Source organism: Spermophilus citellus (assembly GCF_964194105.1).
Source record: "Spermophilus citellus genome assembly, chromosome: 14".
Taxonomy (NCBI): Eukaryota; Metazoa; Chordata; class Mammalia; order Rodentia; family Sciuridae; genus Spermophilus; species Spermophilus citellus.
In genome coordinates this window covers 67,208,959-67,226,584 of record NC_138194.1, presented here as the reverse complement: position 1 = coordinate 67,226,584, position 17,626 = coordinate 67,208,959, and the positions used below count along the sequence as shown (strand labels likewise).

At 33.9% G+C, this 17,626-nt stretch overlaps 1 protein-coding gene across 8 annotated transcripts in view; it reads left to right on the top strand.

Annotated features, from left to right (window-relative positions):
• STK3 (serine/threonine kinase 3) overlaps nucleotides 1-17,626 on the top strand; it is a 287,918-nt gene that overhangs the window by 204,776 nt on the left and 65,516 nt on the right. For all 8 annotated transcript variants that reach the window (XR_014018704.1, XM_081265613.1, XM_081265612.1 and 5 more), the window contains one exon: nucleotides 14,812-14,987. Coding sequence is in view for 7 of the 8 variants with exons in the window: in XM_081265613.1 (XP_081121739.1) it covers nucleotides 14,812-14,987 (176 nt within the window). In the remaining variant the exon portion in view is untranslated. The remainder of the gene's footprint in view (nucleotides 1-14,811; nucleotides 14,988-17,626) is intronic.

The window sequence follows — 17,626 nt, the reverse complement described above, 5'->3', positions numbered from 1 at the left end:
CTGTGACAACTACAGAAATCAACATATTATAATTTGATGATAATACATAGGTGTGACTTTTTGTCACAAAAATATTTTATTGAAAGCCCATTTTTAAGTTGAGCAGATACTGTTTTATGCAGCTGCAGTTGTTTTATATGCCTCAGCAAGTTTTAAATCCCTGGGCCAACTATCTGTATTTTGTATTTCTATAGATAAGACATCATTCCATGGTGTGGGATTTTTGATGTTCTCTAAAATCAAATCAAGTGATACTAGACTAACCCCTAGTGTTGTCATACTGTAGTATAGCAAGAGTAACAAATGAGGGGTGAGGTTGTGACTCAGTGGCAGAGCCCTTGCCTCGCACATATGAGGCACTGAGTTTGATCCTCAGCACCACATAAAATAAATAAATAAACAAAATATAACTAAAACTTTTTTCTAAAAAAAGAGTAACAAGTGTGTCCTTGAAGAAAAATTTATTTAATCAGAAATCACATAACTACTTTAGTTTTATTTTTATTCATGATGTAAATATTTCTTAAAGCTTTAATTAGTTGATATGAGGTCTCAGCTTATGTCCCATCAATCATAGCAACAATAAATAAACAAATAAATAAAAAAGGTGTTTACCCTGCAATTATGTCCCAAGAATTCCAGACCTGTTTTCAACAGTGGGGACTTTGTTTTTCCCTCCTACTCCCACTCTTCTGTTCATTACCCTTTGGAATGCCCAGGCATCAGCTTGGAAACTGAGGTCTTTTACCATGTGGCATTACCAATGTTTACACATGGATCTTTACTTCTTCCTTGTATATTATGTTCTACCCTATTGGTCCATGCCAGTTGGAATTCTGAATGATTGATGCTAAGATATAAGCATGTTGGTTGTCATTTAAGGAAGTCAACTCTCAGAGCTTCTTATCCCAAAAGATTTCATTAGCATCAAGTCAAGAATCTGTTATTAGCAAAATGATGGGATAGTGGAAATTATTTCATTGTGGTGATTCTGAGAGAGTAGTTGCTTCAGCAAAGAGAAGACTGTGGCCTTTTGCCTTGTAGCTCTGTCTTTGTGGAGGACATAAAGTTGCCCTGAAGGGAAACTCTACCTTGTTGATATGTGAGAAAGAGCTATACTCTTTACCCAAGTTTGTGTATGTGTGTGTGTGTTGTTGTTGTTGTTGTTTCCCCGAACAGATGGTAAGTATTGTCCTTGTCAGAATGCCATCCAAATGTTCTTTGCCACATAAGAATAGATGTCCTTGGAATATTGGTTTCATTGGTGAATAGTAATTACATTATAGTCAGAGTCAAAACTTTCTCTTTTAGGTACTGTCTTATAGTAGGATTAAAGATGTAAATCTTTCAGAGCTAAAAGAATTTTCAGGTAAACCCCCTGCCTCCGGTAAAGAGTTCTTCCTTTAAAAGTGTTATGCTGGCTTATGGTATGGTATGGTATGGTATGTGTCCAGCTTTGCTTCCTGTGCAGTGATAAAGGCCTTATTTTCCTGGACCTGTAGATTCTAAGCCATTGAACAGCTCCGTATTCTCTTCTTGTAGTAGTTTCTTGCTCCCACCTCTTCCTGCCTCCTCCTATACCTTATTCCACATCCTTTTAGCCAGAAAAGAATCTGTAAAGAACTATGACCTACAAAATGAGCCGAGTAGCGCAAACATGAATAAGAGGGATTTGAGATGTGACAACTCAAGGGCATGGTCAGAGAGTACTCAGCTGACCTGGCATCTCCTGAGTAGGAGTATATTTGATGATGTATATTGAGATTACTTTAGGTGAGAGACTATTCCACTGTTTGTGAAATTTGACATCTCTTTGAACAGATGGGAAGAGTACCAGCAATAAAGTTGCCTTTTTTGTGTGGAAAGGGGAAAAATAATGAATTTCTCAACTTATAGCTATCATTAATTGAGGGCCTGCTTTCGGGCCAAGCATTGTGCTTAGGACTTTGTATTCATGGTCTCATTTATTCCTCACAAAGATCCTGTTAAATAGTACTTCACCACCATTTACCATGTTGAGTACCTTGTTCAAGATTTCTTAGCAAATCAGTGATGGAAGCAGCATACAGACCCAGATTTGACATGAAAATCACATCACTATTCAGGGGCTGGTGAGCTGGATGTTCCTCTTTTGGAGGATTCTAGAACATCTGTGAGTCTTTAGGAAAGATCAGGATCATTATAAATTAGCATAGGTTGGTTCCCAAGAACAAATCAAGCCAGAATAATATAATGTCCTTTTTTTTATATCATTGCTACACTACTAGATCAGAGAAAATTCAGGGCATAGATGTTGTGTTTTAGAACCCAGGAAAACTCTTCGACAGGTCTTTAATGATATCTGTTAATGACATATGTAGCTTGACCCAGCTGTTAACACCCAAATGTACATATATCAGTCAGAAGGTTTTTTTTTTTTTTTTTTTAGAGGAAATAGAAACTCCTGTAGGTATTTTAATCATAATAGTTTTAAGTCAGAGCTACATTTGTTAACAAAATCAGTGGAATGGTTGAGGGAGAAGGTTATATAGGCTAAGCTTCTAGGACTGACCTCCACAAAATTACAAAAGTGAGCTTGTATGGAGCTGCTCTGATTGACACAAACAGGAATTGCAATCCAGAGGCTGTCATTGACACTTAGTGAGTGGAGTAACATAGATTGAAATCAACCTCATTGCCATTCAGAGATTAGAAAGCTTCCAGAGCTACTTAGCCCCTTTTCAGCACTTGTGAAACTGGTGACTAGATGCTGGAATGCTGATATAAAAACCTCAAGGTCCCTTTGACTGTGCTTACCAGAGGAAATAACTGAAATAATATGGGCCTCTGCTTATTTGCTAACTTTCTTGCATCTACTCAGGAATTCTAGGAAATGTAGTATTTGTTTAGCTTTCCAACCTGTATAGTATGAAGGCTTATCAGAGGTAAGTGACTTTGGTTGCTAAATTTCTGTGGAACACAGAGTTAAATAAGTTGTTTTCAATGAAAAAGTTTCTCACAGTGTGTCACAGAGCCTAGGCCTCAGCCCTGGCTAGCTCAACATTTTTAACAGATACTTGGATGAAGCTCTAGGAGAAAGTCCATCAGAATTGCAAATGACAAGAAGTGAAGCAAAATAAAAATACATTATAAGATAGAATCATATTCTTAAAAGATCTTCATGAGCTAAAGCAGTGGACTTGATTTACAAGATGAACTCTGCTCTTGGATAAAAATCACTAACCTCAGAAATGTATATCATAGCAGTTCCCCTTCAGAGATGCTGGTTTTACAGATTGGAGCAGGGCCTGGGCATCTCTGTTTAAAACCTGAATTAAACAAGTAGCAGCAAAAGCTCTAAAAGTACTTCTGAGGTACAACTAGGACTGATAACCACTTCTTAGTACAAGGAAATAACATCTACTTTGTAATCTCTGGGGCCAGAACTCACATTATATTTAGAACCTACCTGAAGTATTTAACAATGATGGAGACACCCCGGAACACACTGAGCAGAGAAGTACCTTGATGGTGAAGTAATAAATTTTTGTATTAAGAATAGGTGGAGATAAAATCACTGTAAAAACAATAAAATCAAACAAACAAACAAAAGAATAGGTGGAGAGTCTGGCATGTTGGTGTACGCCTATAATCACATGAACTAAGGAAGCTGAGGCAGAAAGATCGAAAGTTCAAGGCCAGCCTCAAAAACTTAGCAATGTCCTAAGATCTTAAAAGATCTTCATGAGCTAAAGCAGTGGACTTGATTTACAAGTTACAAGGAATTCTAGGAAATGTAGTATAAAATAAAAAATAAAAAAATTTAAAAAACAAGGGCTGGGGATGTTGCCCAAATGACAAGGTCCTTGGATTCAATCCCAAGTACTAAAACAACAACAACAACAACCAAAAAAAGGTGGAGAAATAATTGGTAAAATTTAGCCTTTATATTCTTTACTTATATTAACTTTTTATAACTGTTTATTAATTACTGATTGCTAAATTAAGAAATTTTAATTGGATACACATTTTTTAAATTTCTTTTTGTGTACCTATAATATATAGGGATTTACAAAGTATGTCTCAGTTGCCAGTCATGGTGGCACATACCTAATATCCCAGCAACTTAAGAGGCTGAGACAGGAGGATTATAGGTTTGAGGCTAGCCCGGGTAACTTAGTCCCTATCTCAGGTAAAATGAAAAGTTGGACTAATGTAGCTTAGTGGTAGAAGCTTGCCTACTGTGTGCAAAGCCATAGTTTCAATTTTCAGCACCACACAAAAAAAATCAGTTTATTTTGGTTAGCATATATATAGACAGTTTCACTTAATTAGTAAAAGATAGCAAATGAGATTCTTCTTTACATTTTTAGGAGTTTTTTCTGGAAATAATAGATTGATTTTGAAAGATTTAAGAGAGACACCAAGAAGGAAAGACTGACCATTGAATATTGCTGCTCCCTAGTTTATCTAATGTCCCTAGGCACAGTGCAGTTTGTCCTGGGCATCCACTTCTAAGTTTGATGATTTGCTTAATCAATCTTCTTTTTTTCTCTCCAAGTTCTTCTAAAATCTGTTTCAGAAAAAGTATTAGATACATAGGTATAATGTATGAAATGTTCATGAAATAATTTTTCCCCATGATTACAAAGTCTTGAGCTAAACAAGTAAATCAGAAGGGATAGAGTGTCCAGTGCCAAGAAATAATCACCAAGGGGAGAAGAGTGGGTAGAAGTATTATATTTCTTCTACTCCCAGAGATCTTACCATTCTTCCTGAAAAAACAATCAAACAAACAAAAAACGCTTATATAACTAGTAAATTAATCCTACCAGGACATGGCAGTAAAAGTGTCAGTAGTAAACAGGTCCCTCTTGCAACAGGGTGCAAATACCTATAGTATTTTCAGGCAATTAGGAACACTTGTTTTCTTCTTCAGAAGTACTAGCTATCCAGCATCCGTGTGGCTACAGTGAGTTGGAGCTCCTTGGAGGCATGCAACATGGTCCACGCTTCTATGTTCCTGTGTCTGTGGGATGGTTAATGAAGTATGACCCAGTTTAGTCCTATCATTGTATGACTTAGTTGTAAGGTATCTGATTTACTACCTCAAAGCACAGGAAAGCATTTAAATATTAGTTCTTCTTGTGCATGAAAATCTCTTTCTTGCAAAGAACTCTGAAGAAAGGACTTCTACAGACACAGGCAAAACATTCTAATGTTTATTACTCACACAGGAAATCACTCCTTTTATTTAACTAAAATCCTGGACTTCAATTTGTCTGTTTCCTTCTATTTTGCTCTCATTGGAGATGGAAAACAGCTGGTCACTATTTTATGTGTAAGAACCTTTCAAATATACTCAGATATTTATTAAATTGTTCTTCAGACTTTTCTTTTCCTGACTGGATAATTTCAGTCCCTTTAACCTTTGTTCGGGTATTATTTTCTAAGCTTTTAATCTCTTTTTTGACTAGCCTCTGGAACTTCTCCTTGTCATATGTATCCTCCTTTGTTTTGAAATATGATCTGATGAAGTTAGGGGAAAAGATGATGTCAGTAGCTTCTTTATTAACATCCTGATTTTTAATATGTATTCTCTTTACTCTTGGGAACAAAGGAAAAATTTCCAAGATCATTAGTCAGGTAGAACACCTATATCTTAAAATATTTTTAGAAGAACATTAATAATTAAGGAATATTCATAAGTATCTTTGGTGTTGGTACATATTATATTTATGTTATAGTTACTATTTCTTTCTTTACACTTGAATGTCTGCCATAATCATTCTAAGAAATTACATTTTGTTGAAGTATTTTAAAATTTCTTTGTATATTAAAATTTTCATGAAGACTTCACTTGTTTAGAAAACTTGCAAATTAGGAAAGTTAATGAATAATTGTGGATGGATTGGCATATTTTGTAAGGTATTGTATTCCACACAATATAGTATCCTTGGGAATGTTTTAAGGAAATCATGAAGGAGATGGGACAACATCCCTTTTCTTTAAAATTCCACAGCACAGAGGGAATGAGTAGTGCTTATTTTATTATTAATTTTTTTTTTTTGCACAAGCAAGAAAGTTGAAAGAATTGGGCCAAATTTGAGAAACTGGCTAATTTTGAAAATACATTGATTATCAGAGTAAAATATATTTTTATAAGCTAGGATCAAAACTTACCTGAAGTTTGAAAAATTGATGTCAGTATTATGTGACGATTCTTTCTTGTGTTTAAAAAAAGTATTTGCCATAGCAACCACAATCACATATGACAGTGGTTACTATCTTGAGATTTCCTGCTTCATTCTCCCATGGAAGGGCCCAGGATTCCTTTTTTTTTTTTTTTCTTTTTCTGTTAAATGAATTGCAAGTTTAAGACATCATCCTCTCTGTCCCACTTCTGTGAATATGTGTCTCCTTGGAAACTAAACTGTACACTGTGGCATGTATTTCTTATTGTATAGTTAAATGTTACTGGGCAGTTACAGCTGCCCCCTCTCATTAGCTTTCAAAACAAACTTTTATTAATCTATTCCTCTTTATAAATTTTTTAAAAATTATTTTTTAACCTTTGTGTATAACAAAGACACATTCTAAATGTTAATACTAGGTTTTAAGTTAATCATTTGGAAAATATTTAGAGATAAGCACATACATTTGAATAGCAAATTATACATAGGCATATTTTGAATAAAATTATCTTGTTATAAAATCATCCAAAAATAAAAATTAATGGGGGCTGGGGCTGTGGCTCAGGAGTAGAGCACCTGCCTTGCCCATGTGAGGCACTGGATTCAATCCTCAGCACCACATAAAAATAAATAATTAAAGACATTGTGTCCATCTACAACTAAAAAAAAATTTTTTTTTAAATTAATGGAACAGACTGCCTTTTGTTTGATGTTTAGACTTTTTAAACTCTTTGTAAGAATGTTTATTTCTAACCTAAGAATAGATAATTTTACAAACTTTTGAGTGTGTAACCCATGAGGCATTTTACCATCGATTTTTAGGTCAGCCAGTAAAATGTCCTTAAAGTTATAATTTGTCTGAAATGTATGACAATTAAACTACTATGTGGATTTCTTTTTATGATAGTGGATTTCAAATTTCAAGTCAGGATATTCTTGCAACAAAATCTTCATTCCTGCTCCTTCTTCCTACACCTTCCACTTGTGAATAGAAATGTACCATTTAAATGCTGAACTTGGCTGCATGTACCAGAAAACCCAAGTAACAGTAGTTTAAATAAATTAGGATTCATTTCTTTTTTCACTTAACAAGAAATCCAGAAGCAGAGTGTTCTGCACTGAGAAAGTGATTTTGTGAAGTCATTAGAGAGTCTTTCTATAATTCCATTTTTAGGGTGTTACTGTCATCCTCCTGCTTACAGAATAAATGCTTATTGTCCACACTGTATTCCAGGCAAGAAGAAAAAGCAAGAAATAGAAGGGGTGGTACCTCAATCAAGAAAACAGAACTTTCATAGAAACTCTTATTTTATGTATCATTGGCCACAATTTTATTAGATGGCCACTCTACCCATAAAAGATGCACTCTTGCTGTGGAAAAGAGAGGTTATAGATTTTAGGAAGACAGATGTTTTACTCTGAGAAGCTTTTGAAAGTAGCTCGTAGAAGCTCATAGAATAGAAGCTCCTGATTAGGATAGTGTTAGAAGCAGGCCCATGACTACTAGGGTTGGGAAAGTAGATTTCTGGAATGAAATTTCCCAGTAATTCCTTTTTGTTCAACCTCAAGAGATTGGTCTGCCTCTGCCCTCTGTGTTGCCACTGTTGTCAAGTTTCTACTTTGCTGACTCGTCTCAGAACAGAATACTATCTTTATTTCAGTCTTCTCCCTATTCTATCTCCAAAGGAAATACCTCCTGAGCCCATCTTATTATTTTTGTGAAAGTTTTTTATAAAATATAAAAAGTTTTTCCCACTTTATTTCCAAAATAAAAATAAACAAATTTTGAGATTTATTTTTCTCCTCCTTTCCAGTGCATACTACTACTTTTAATGTGTAGGTCATACTAGAGTAGTTGTTTTATGTTATTTTCTGGTAGGAAAAAGTTAGTCTTCCATTTATTCCTAAAATGCTATGGGTGTATTTTCTCTGACACAAATATCTGAATTAAGGGTCACTGGTTTATCAAAATACCCCTGACTCATTATGGTGCCAGGATATTGGTAAATATCCTAGATGAAGAGTTTTCCTACCTTCGACTTGAAAAGAAAACAAAGAGGCTATAACTAGAATCTTTGCAGTGAAGCCAGTGCTGGGTGGAAGGGAAAAGTAGTAAGAGCAATGTGATCCTGGCCCTGTGTGGAGAGAGGAGAAAGATTTGGGGTAGGGACAATGGTTGTGGAGTGCTGTTTTCTAAAGTGGATTAGAAGTGCCATTTGTATGTGTCCCTGTTTGTTTTCCAAGGCCCTTGAATTTACTTTTTAAAAAACCTATCTAGAAATATACTTCAGTGAAACATTTCTATTCCTTTGTCAGTTGATAATGGTGATCTTCATGGGTTTCTTAATTTTCTGAGTTAGTTTCTCTCGAATCCTATTTTCCCTGTCCTCTGATTCTGACTTTTCTATATAACATTAATAACCCTTATTGTACTGAAAGTTCAAGTTTGTAGATGTCTTTATGTGTATTACTCATTTTAAGACTTTCTGATGCAAATCAGAATTTAGGAATAAAATGTAATTCCATTACAGAATTACTCTTGGACTGGGAGTGTAGCTCAGTTTATTTTGTGTCTAGCAGGCATGGTGCCCTAGGTCTGATCCCCAGTTCAACCAAAAAAAATTACTCATCTCTTAAGAAGGAGAAAGGGGCATGTGTGCAAGCATGCAAAAGAAGAAAAGAATATTGCTCAAATGATTTCTTTATGGGATATCTCCTTACCCTACTCCCCACTTTGACTTGATTTTCTTAAGTATTTTGTAGAAAGTTTGTTAAGTTTAGCCACACTTCAATATATTTTCCCCCCTTTTCTCATAAAATGGAGCAGATGTGTAGAATAACCAAGGTTAAATTTCTGAACACTATTTTGGAATAAAAGGTTGCCATAGAAACAAAATTTTCATTCTGGAGATAGAGAAATATGTCTTATTAATGATGAGGCCCAAAGACAAATCAAGGATACTTAAAAATCTGTCATTGGATTATTTGTGTCCTGTCCAAATGTCAGTCATAAAATCTTGTCAAATTGACTACTTCCTTCCCTTCTTCTGTTTCTTTCTGGGATTTCAGGAAGCAAAGTTGAAATTGGACACCATAAAAACAAAATCTTGATTTTTAACATTTATTGATTGTTGAAATGGAACATCTTGTCTTCTGTAAATATATATGAGATATGTATTTCCATTCTTAACATATTAGTAAAATCTTTTCTGACCAGTAATTTAAAGGTAGCTGTGGCCATTATCTTGATGAACTGTACGAAGGAGCTTTTGTTTGGTTGGTTGGTTAGGTTTTTAAAATTTATTTTATTTATTTTTGCATGTGAAATATGACGATACTCTAAGTTTATAGAGTTTTCCATAAATACTGTTGCTTTATACTATTCTAATTTTGAGTAACTCAGTATCTTTTCAATTGGTATGATATGGGTTCCATATATTTTATCACACTAATTTTTAAGCATTCTAACACCTGGAATTAGAGAATGGGTATTTAGAGAAAGAGTTGTATTGAGAATCATCTTCTATTTTTCTAGTACATGCATATTCTGAATATCATATTCTTATTGATTCTACTGGGGCAGTTATTCTAATTATAATAATATCTCAAGTATATTATCACAGTACAGTTGATAGTCATGAAAGACCAATAGCTTCCACCAATTCAAAAATAATGATGAAAAAACACATAGCATCTCATAGCTCCTTTTCAGGTTTATAGAGATTGAACTTCTGGGTAGATAGAAACATCATTGATAGTCAGAGGTATCTTATTTGTGAAATTATTCAGGGTGTAGGTTCCTGTATTAGGGATCTTACAATTTAATGAAAGGTTAAGACAGAAACAAGACGTCATTATCCAAAGTATATGTATGAAGACATGAATTAGTGTGAATATACCTTATATTCAACCAAAGGTATGAAAAATTGTGTTCTATATGTGTAATAAGAATTGTGATGCATTCCACTGTCAATTAATTTTAAAAATCAATAAAAAATGAAATAAAAATATGTAATTCTGATTTTGAAAAAATTAAATAAGCATATTACTAATAGTTATATTATTCACACATCTACTTTGTGTCATGATTCAGTTGATCAGAATTGAAGCTCATCCATCAAAACACCCACAAGAAAATGTAAGAGGTTTCTGTGTAGATATTAAATTAAGATCACTTGCAAATAAAGATCTATACATATATAGAAAAAGACTTAGTTAAATTGATGGTTAACTTAAAATCACACAGTCATCTGTGTGTCTACGATATATTTATATACCCATGATTGTAACACATGATTCCCAATAACTAAAAGATAAGAGCAACCCAATGTCCATTGACAGATGAATAGATAAGCAAAATGTGATGTAACATACACAATGGAATATTAGTTATCCCTGAAAAGTAAGGAAATTCTGACACATAGTACAACATGAATTAACCATCAGGACATTATGCTAAGTGAAATAAGCCAGTCCTAAACAAAAGGAAATACTATAATGATTCTACTAATATGAGGTAGAAAGTAGTGAGATAAAAAAAAGAAATAAAATGGTAGTTGGCAGGGGTTAGGAGAGGGGAAATGGAGAGCTTTTGATTAATGGGTACAGCATTTTAGTTTTGTAAGATGAAAGGAATTCTGGAGGTTATATGTAATAGTACTGAAAAAGTAATACATAAGTAGTAATAAAAGTAATATTAATACTACTGAACCATATACTTAAAATGGTTAAATGTTATTTATGTGTATTTTACCCCAATAAAAATGGAAAAGTAATTTAGTGTCTTCACCATTTTTAACTGTACAGTTCAGAAGTATTCAATACATAATATTGTACAAATACCACCACTATCCATCTTCATACTTTTTTGTGTGTCGGGAGATGGGAGGTCAGTACTGGGGAGTCAATCCAGGGCCTTACGGGTACTAGGGGCGCACTCTTATCACTGAGCTACATCCCCATCCCTTTTCATTTTTTATTTGTGATAGAGTCTTGCTAAGTTGCCAGACAGTGGCCTCAAACTTGAGATCTTCCTGCCTCAGCCTGCCAAGTAGCTGGGATTATACATAAGGATCTATACATATATAGAAAAAGACTTAGTAGAATTAAAAACATCTAATGATTAACTACATCTAGCTATTCCTTTCACCTTCTAGAATTTCACCTTCTCGAACTGAAATATACCCATTTAAATGTTAACTCCCCATTTTCTGTTCTCTCTGGCTTCTTGGAATCTGTCTGATTTTGACTACTCTAGGTAGTTATTCTAAATGAAATCATGCAATTTTTGTCTCTTTGTGACTGGCATATTTCCATTAGCATAATATCCTAAGTCTCATCCATGTTGTAGCGTGTGTCAGAATTTCCTTCTTCACATTTTGCTTATCCATTCTGTCAGTGAACAGTTGGGTAGTTTCTATGTTTTAGTTAATGTGAATAATGCTATAAAAGAACATGAATGTACAAATACCTCTATTATCTCTTCATGACCCTTTTTTAATCTTTTGGGTATGTAACAAAATTTAAGATGGTACATTTTATTTTATGTAATTTTTACCACGGTTTAAAAAAGAAAAACACCTACTCCATTAAGTCAATAAAAACTTTGTTTGATAGGAGAAATCATGTCATTTTTAGGCAATGAGATAAAAATTTTTAAATGAATAAACGCCATCATTACCATTTTCTCTTGTGTCCTCACCTAAGCAAAATCACCTACACTCCAGTTCTGCCAAATAACACACACAGAAATCTAAGAGCCAGGGAAAGGAAAGGGCAGAAGGGATGCTTGTCTGACAATTCCATCTTCCTCATCTCACTCTATTTTTTTTTTTTTGTCGTTGCTGTTAAAGAATTGCAGATTCTTGCATTTACCACAGAAAATAGGTATCAGTTCCAATTCATTCTATATTCCTAAAGATATTTTTGGAATTGCAGTCTTTTGACCAGAATGACCTTATATCATACTCAGCCAGCAGTGTTACTAAGTTGTCATAGTAGTACTGGTAGTTTTAAGCTGAACTGATACTATTGCAAAAAGCATTTTATATTGGCCAGATCACTATTATGAATACTATGGTTCAATTTATAGGAACATTGCAAGACTGACCTGTCCCCATATGCAAGTAAACAAGATGGTGATGAGTCTGAAAAAAACATGTCACACGAAGGAAAATGGGGCTGTTTCATCTGAAAAACAGATAGCCAAGATAGGAGCCATATATCTGTTTTCATAAATCTGAGAGACAAATATGTGACAGGAATTTGTTTGGAACATGAGTGTAAATTACAGGAGAGATTTGAATGTCCTGTATTCCCTCATGAAGTTTTCAAGAAGGTAGCTTATTTTCTATTTGGAAAATTTGAAGAAAATGCCTTCTTGGTGGTCCTTGAACATTTATTTGGAGTCCTAGAGCTTTAAGGAATCCAATTTGGAGACTACTGATCAATACCTTCACTGCCAGATTAAAAATCTAGTTATTCTAAATGTTTATTTCCCACTTCAATTCTTCAGTATAAAAAAATGGGGATTGATTGAAAGATTCTAAGCAAGAACAATGACATGGTTTGATTTGTATTTACAAAGGTCACTATGTTGACAGTATAAAATCAAAACTGAACCAGTGGAAGCATGGAGACCGGTTTGGAGGCTGTATGATGACTTTGGCAAGAAATCATCAGAAACTAAACTAAGACAATAGCAATGATGTATAGAGAAAAAGGGTTAATTTTAACAACTCATGAATAGAAGAATTAAAAACATCTAATGATCAGGGGCTGGACTTGTGACTCAGTGGTAGAGTGCTCGCCTAGAACATGTGAGGCACAGGGTTCAATCCCCGGCACCACATAAAAATAAATAAATAAATAAAGGTATGATGTCCATCTACCACTAAAAATATTTTTTTGAAAAAACACTTAATGATCATTTTGATGTTGTAACACAAACAGTGTAGATGTCCAGTTGATTCTTTGTCTCACAAATTTGAATAATGAAATCCACAGACACAAGGGTAAGAGTAAAGTAACAGGATTTATTAGAGTAATAGAAAGCAGAGCTCCCAAAGAGAGAGGGGTCCCAAAAGAGGGATGCCAGTGGATGTCTGTTATCCAGGGGTTTTTAAAGGTATAACTGATGGCCCAGTACAAATGATTGGTAGGGTGAGGGATACTTGCATTTACCAATCAAGCTCTTCAAGCTCTGAGCTTAATACACCAATCAGAAATGTATAATTTCAATCCCTTATTTACAAAATTAAGAGGATGAATCCAACCTATGGTTTGGCACGTCTATTCAGGATAAGAATAGTACTTGAAATAAGGGTGAATCTGGTGCTCAGCTGTTGCTACAGGTAGGGGTAAGGAAGAGTTCTTGTGGCTGAAGTTGTTAGGAACAGTAAGAGGACATTCTAGCTACAAAAGAGGTGTCGGGGTTGAAGCTGTCAGGGACAATGACAGAATATTCCTCAGGCTCAGTGTCTTCTTTTAGGATAGCATGGTCTCATTCCTTCTTTCCCTTCTCTGAAGCCCTTATTCTGTCTGAGGGTGTAGGGTCTACTTGCTTTCCTCAGTATGATGAGATGTCTTTTAGTTAATTCTTAACTTTATTACTTTGGGAGATTTAATAAATAATTTTGACCTTAACCAGGATAGAACATTTGGGAGGGTCTGCATATTTAAGGGAAAAAATTATTGTATTTAGTTTCAGAATTGGCGATTAGTAACTCAAAATCATCTCAGATTAAGTAGTATAACAGCAAGCAGTTATAAAATTGGATATAACTTATGAGCAAGGTCTGGGCTGGAGAAAACAGCTGTGGAAGACATGCATATAAATATGTCAGACAAAGCCTTGAAAGTTTAGGGAGAAGGAAAACAGCTAGTGAGATTGAGGGAGTAGTGAAATTGGTCTAAGAGAAATCCTGAGTAAGTTCTATAATTTGTGACAGCTGAAAGTTTGTTAATTACAATAATAATACAGGATTAAATGTAAAAAAGAACACCAAAAACACTCGGATTTTTAAAGTTCATTTTCTTTGACAAATTTCAAAGACATCTGATATGATTTTTAATAAGATGATATTCTGCTGAAAATCTGAAATATTTCTATAATCTGAGAATATTTTAGATCTGTTTATCAGTTTAATTTTTATTTGGTTTGGATACTTTTTTAAATGTATGTTTTATTTTACTTTGTTCTTCATAAATTGATATGTTGGCTTTGATTTTGTGCAGTACTAATTTATTATATGGCTCAATTTAAAAAATCACACTTCAGCTGGGCATGGTGGCCCTTGCCTGTAATCCTAGCAGCTCGGGAGGCTGAAGCAGGAGGATCAAGAGTTCAAATCCAGCCTTAGCAATGGCAAGGTACTTAGCAAGCTCTCAGTGAGACCCTGTCTCTAAGTAAAATACAAATTTACGGCTAGGGATGTGGCTCAGTGATCAAGTGCCCCTGAGTTCAATCCCTGGTACAAAAAAAATAATAAAAAAATAAAGCTGAAGATGTGGCTCAGTGGTTAAGTTACCCTGGGTTCAATCCCTGGTACCAATAAATAAAAAAATCACACTTCAATAAAGATTATATATCTTTAAATGTAAGAGCTTATTCCCTCCTTATGTTCTTTGTTTTCCTAAGGAAATGCAACTTCACCACAAGTACAAAGACCATCTTTCATGGACTACTTTGATAAGCAAGACTTCAAGAATAAGAATCATGAAAACTGTAATCAGAACATGCATGAACCCTTCCCTATGTCCAAAAATGTTTTTCCTGATAACTGGAAAGTTCCTCAAGATGGAGACTTTGACTTTGTAAGTACATTTGAATTCTTCCACTTACGTTTTTTACATTTGTATTTTATCATCACATCAAGACACATAATTTATAAATACAAATTATGGACTATTAATATATAACATATAGCCATGTGTATGAGTAGGGAAATGGTGAAATTGTAGTTTGTTTGCAGAAAGATTTTTACAGAGAACATAAATAATTGCTTATAGTTAAATAAATCATGGCTCAAATTCAGATAAATATGTAGGATTTCTTAAAACAAAAATGACAACTATTACAAAAGAATTTTTCAGTAGTGCAAATATGAGATACTTCTGACTGTAAACTCAGTTACCAGAATAAAAGATGAAAAAGTATTTATGACATACACTTTGAAAAATTTGCTTTGACTTTGAAAGCAACTGAATTAGTTTCTACTTGAGTGCTAATTCTGCTTGGTTTGTCGAAAATAATAGTCCTGTACTATATGTATTTAGGTCACATATAAGCTTCAGTTAAAACTGCCTTATCACCTATTATGTATTTTTCTTTATTTCTTTTGGCCCACTATTATTTATTTCTTTTAAATGGTGCAAGGAATACAGATACTCAGTTTTAAAGCAACTGTTTGCAGAATTTGAAAGAATAGATTCTCAAAATAAATTCTTTAATGGAGTAAAATTTTTTATGAAGTAAATTTTTGTAATTTTTAAATAATTTTTTACTTTTGATAGTATTCTGTAAGATTTTTTCCAAATAAAATTGTAATTTTTTATATTTATTAAATAAACACAGAACCTATAAGTAAATAAAAATTTAGATACATGCATATCTTTAAAATTCTTAAGCAATATTAAGCCATTTTGCCTAGATATCATGATACCTCAATGCTTTGAGATTTGGAATGTTTTTAAGTTTAAATACTTTTCTCCTAAATAATGTGATTATTTGAGTTTTCTAATAATGTTATGATAAAATTTTAAAATCCATCCTCAAAAAGTTTAGTAATAATTACTAGCAAATCTTAGTGTAAATCACAGGTTGTAATGCCTGTTTACCGTTTTTTCAATATTGAAATAAGAAATTAGGAAAAAATCTGCATTTTTTTAGTTCTGGTAAGATTTCATTTTAAGTTGTCTACTTTTAAAAAAAAATTATAAATTATTTAGTATGCTGACATTCAAGCTTTAAATCATTCATGAACATGATGAATAATGTAGAGTACTTAGCATCAAAAACTCTGTCTTGTCTCAGTTGGAATAAATCTTAATAGCCTCTGGGAAATGGTTTGAAATGAGTGAGCTATAAGTAATGAATAAATTATCATAATTAAGAAAGAGCAAATAAAGTGATTTAATTCAGTTTTAGTTATTCTTTGCTACCATCCCAAAACTTAATGGCTTAAGATAACTATTTTATTTGCTCACTTTTTTGTGGGATAACAGTTTGGTCAGGTTTAACTGAGTAATCCTTCTTTCTCAAGTGGTTGTACTTATCTGCCAGCTTGACTGAGGCAGTTGTATAGTTTTTCTAAAATTACCTGCTCATGTGTCTGGCAGTTGTGCTGAGTGTTGGGTAGCTCATATGATCCCATTGAGGTTTTTATGTGGCAGTAACAGCCTTCTGAGAGCTTGAAAACAGAAGTTGCAAGGCCTCTTGATCCCAGTTTAGAATATACATGCTGTCCATTTACAGTAGCATTAAAAAGAATGAAATATTCAGGAATGTTCCTAACCAAGGAGGTGAAAGACTTATACATTTAAAAACTACAAAATGTTGCTGACAAAAGTTAAAGAATACGTGAAAAGACAAGACATCTCCTATTCAAAGACTAGAAGACTTAATATTATTAAGATAATAATACTTGGGGCTGGGGTTGTGGCTCAGTGGTAGAGCGCTTGCCTAGCATGTGCGGTTCCCTGGGTTCAATCCTCAGTACCACATAAAAGTAAAATAATGGTATTGTGTCCAACTACAACTAAAAAATAATATTTAAAAAATATATTAATACTGCCCAAAGTGTTCTACAGATTCAATATAATCTACATCAGTATCCTAGTGCTTCTGTAAAAATAGAAAAATTCATGCTAAAATTGATTTGGATTTCCACAGTACCCTTGATAGTGAACACAATCTTGGAAAAGAAAACAAAGTTGAAGGTCTCATTTCCTGATTCCAAAACTTGCTACAAAACTACTCTAATGAAAACACTGTGGTATTGGCATACAGAGTAACAGGTATACCAGTAGAATAAAATAGAGAGCTCAGAACTAAATCCTCATATCTGTGGTCAAAAGATTTTGAGAAGAGTACCAAGATCATTCTTAATTAACACCTGAGGAATTAACTTATGAAGTTATTAAAAGTTACAGTGCATAATCATAAACCCATTGTTTTTAGACCTCTGGTGGGAATGTTAGCTGGCAGTGGCAGGGAACAAGTAGCAGAGCAAACTTTTCAGCTCGTGACCAGAAAGCAAGAGAGAAAGAGAGGGGCTGGGTCTCTCAATTCCCTTTGTGGGCATGACCTAAGATTCTCATACTAGATCCCACTTCTCAAACATTCCACCAGTTTCCAACAGTACCAGCCTTTAATGCATAGGTCTTTGGTGACATTCAGCATCAAAATTATAGTACCATTCAGTGGGTAAAGAACATTTTAAATAAATGGTTCT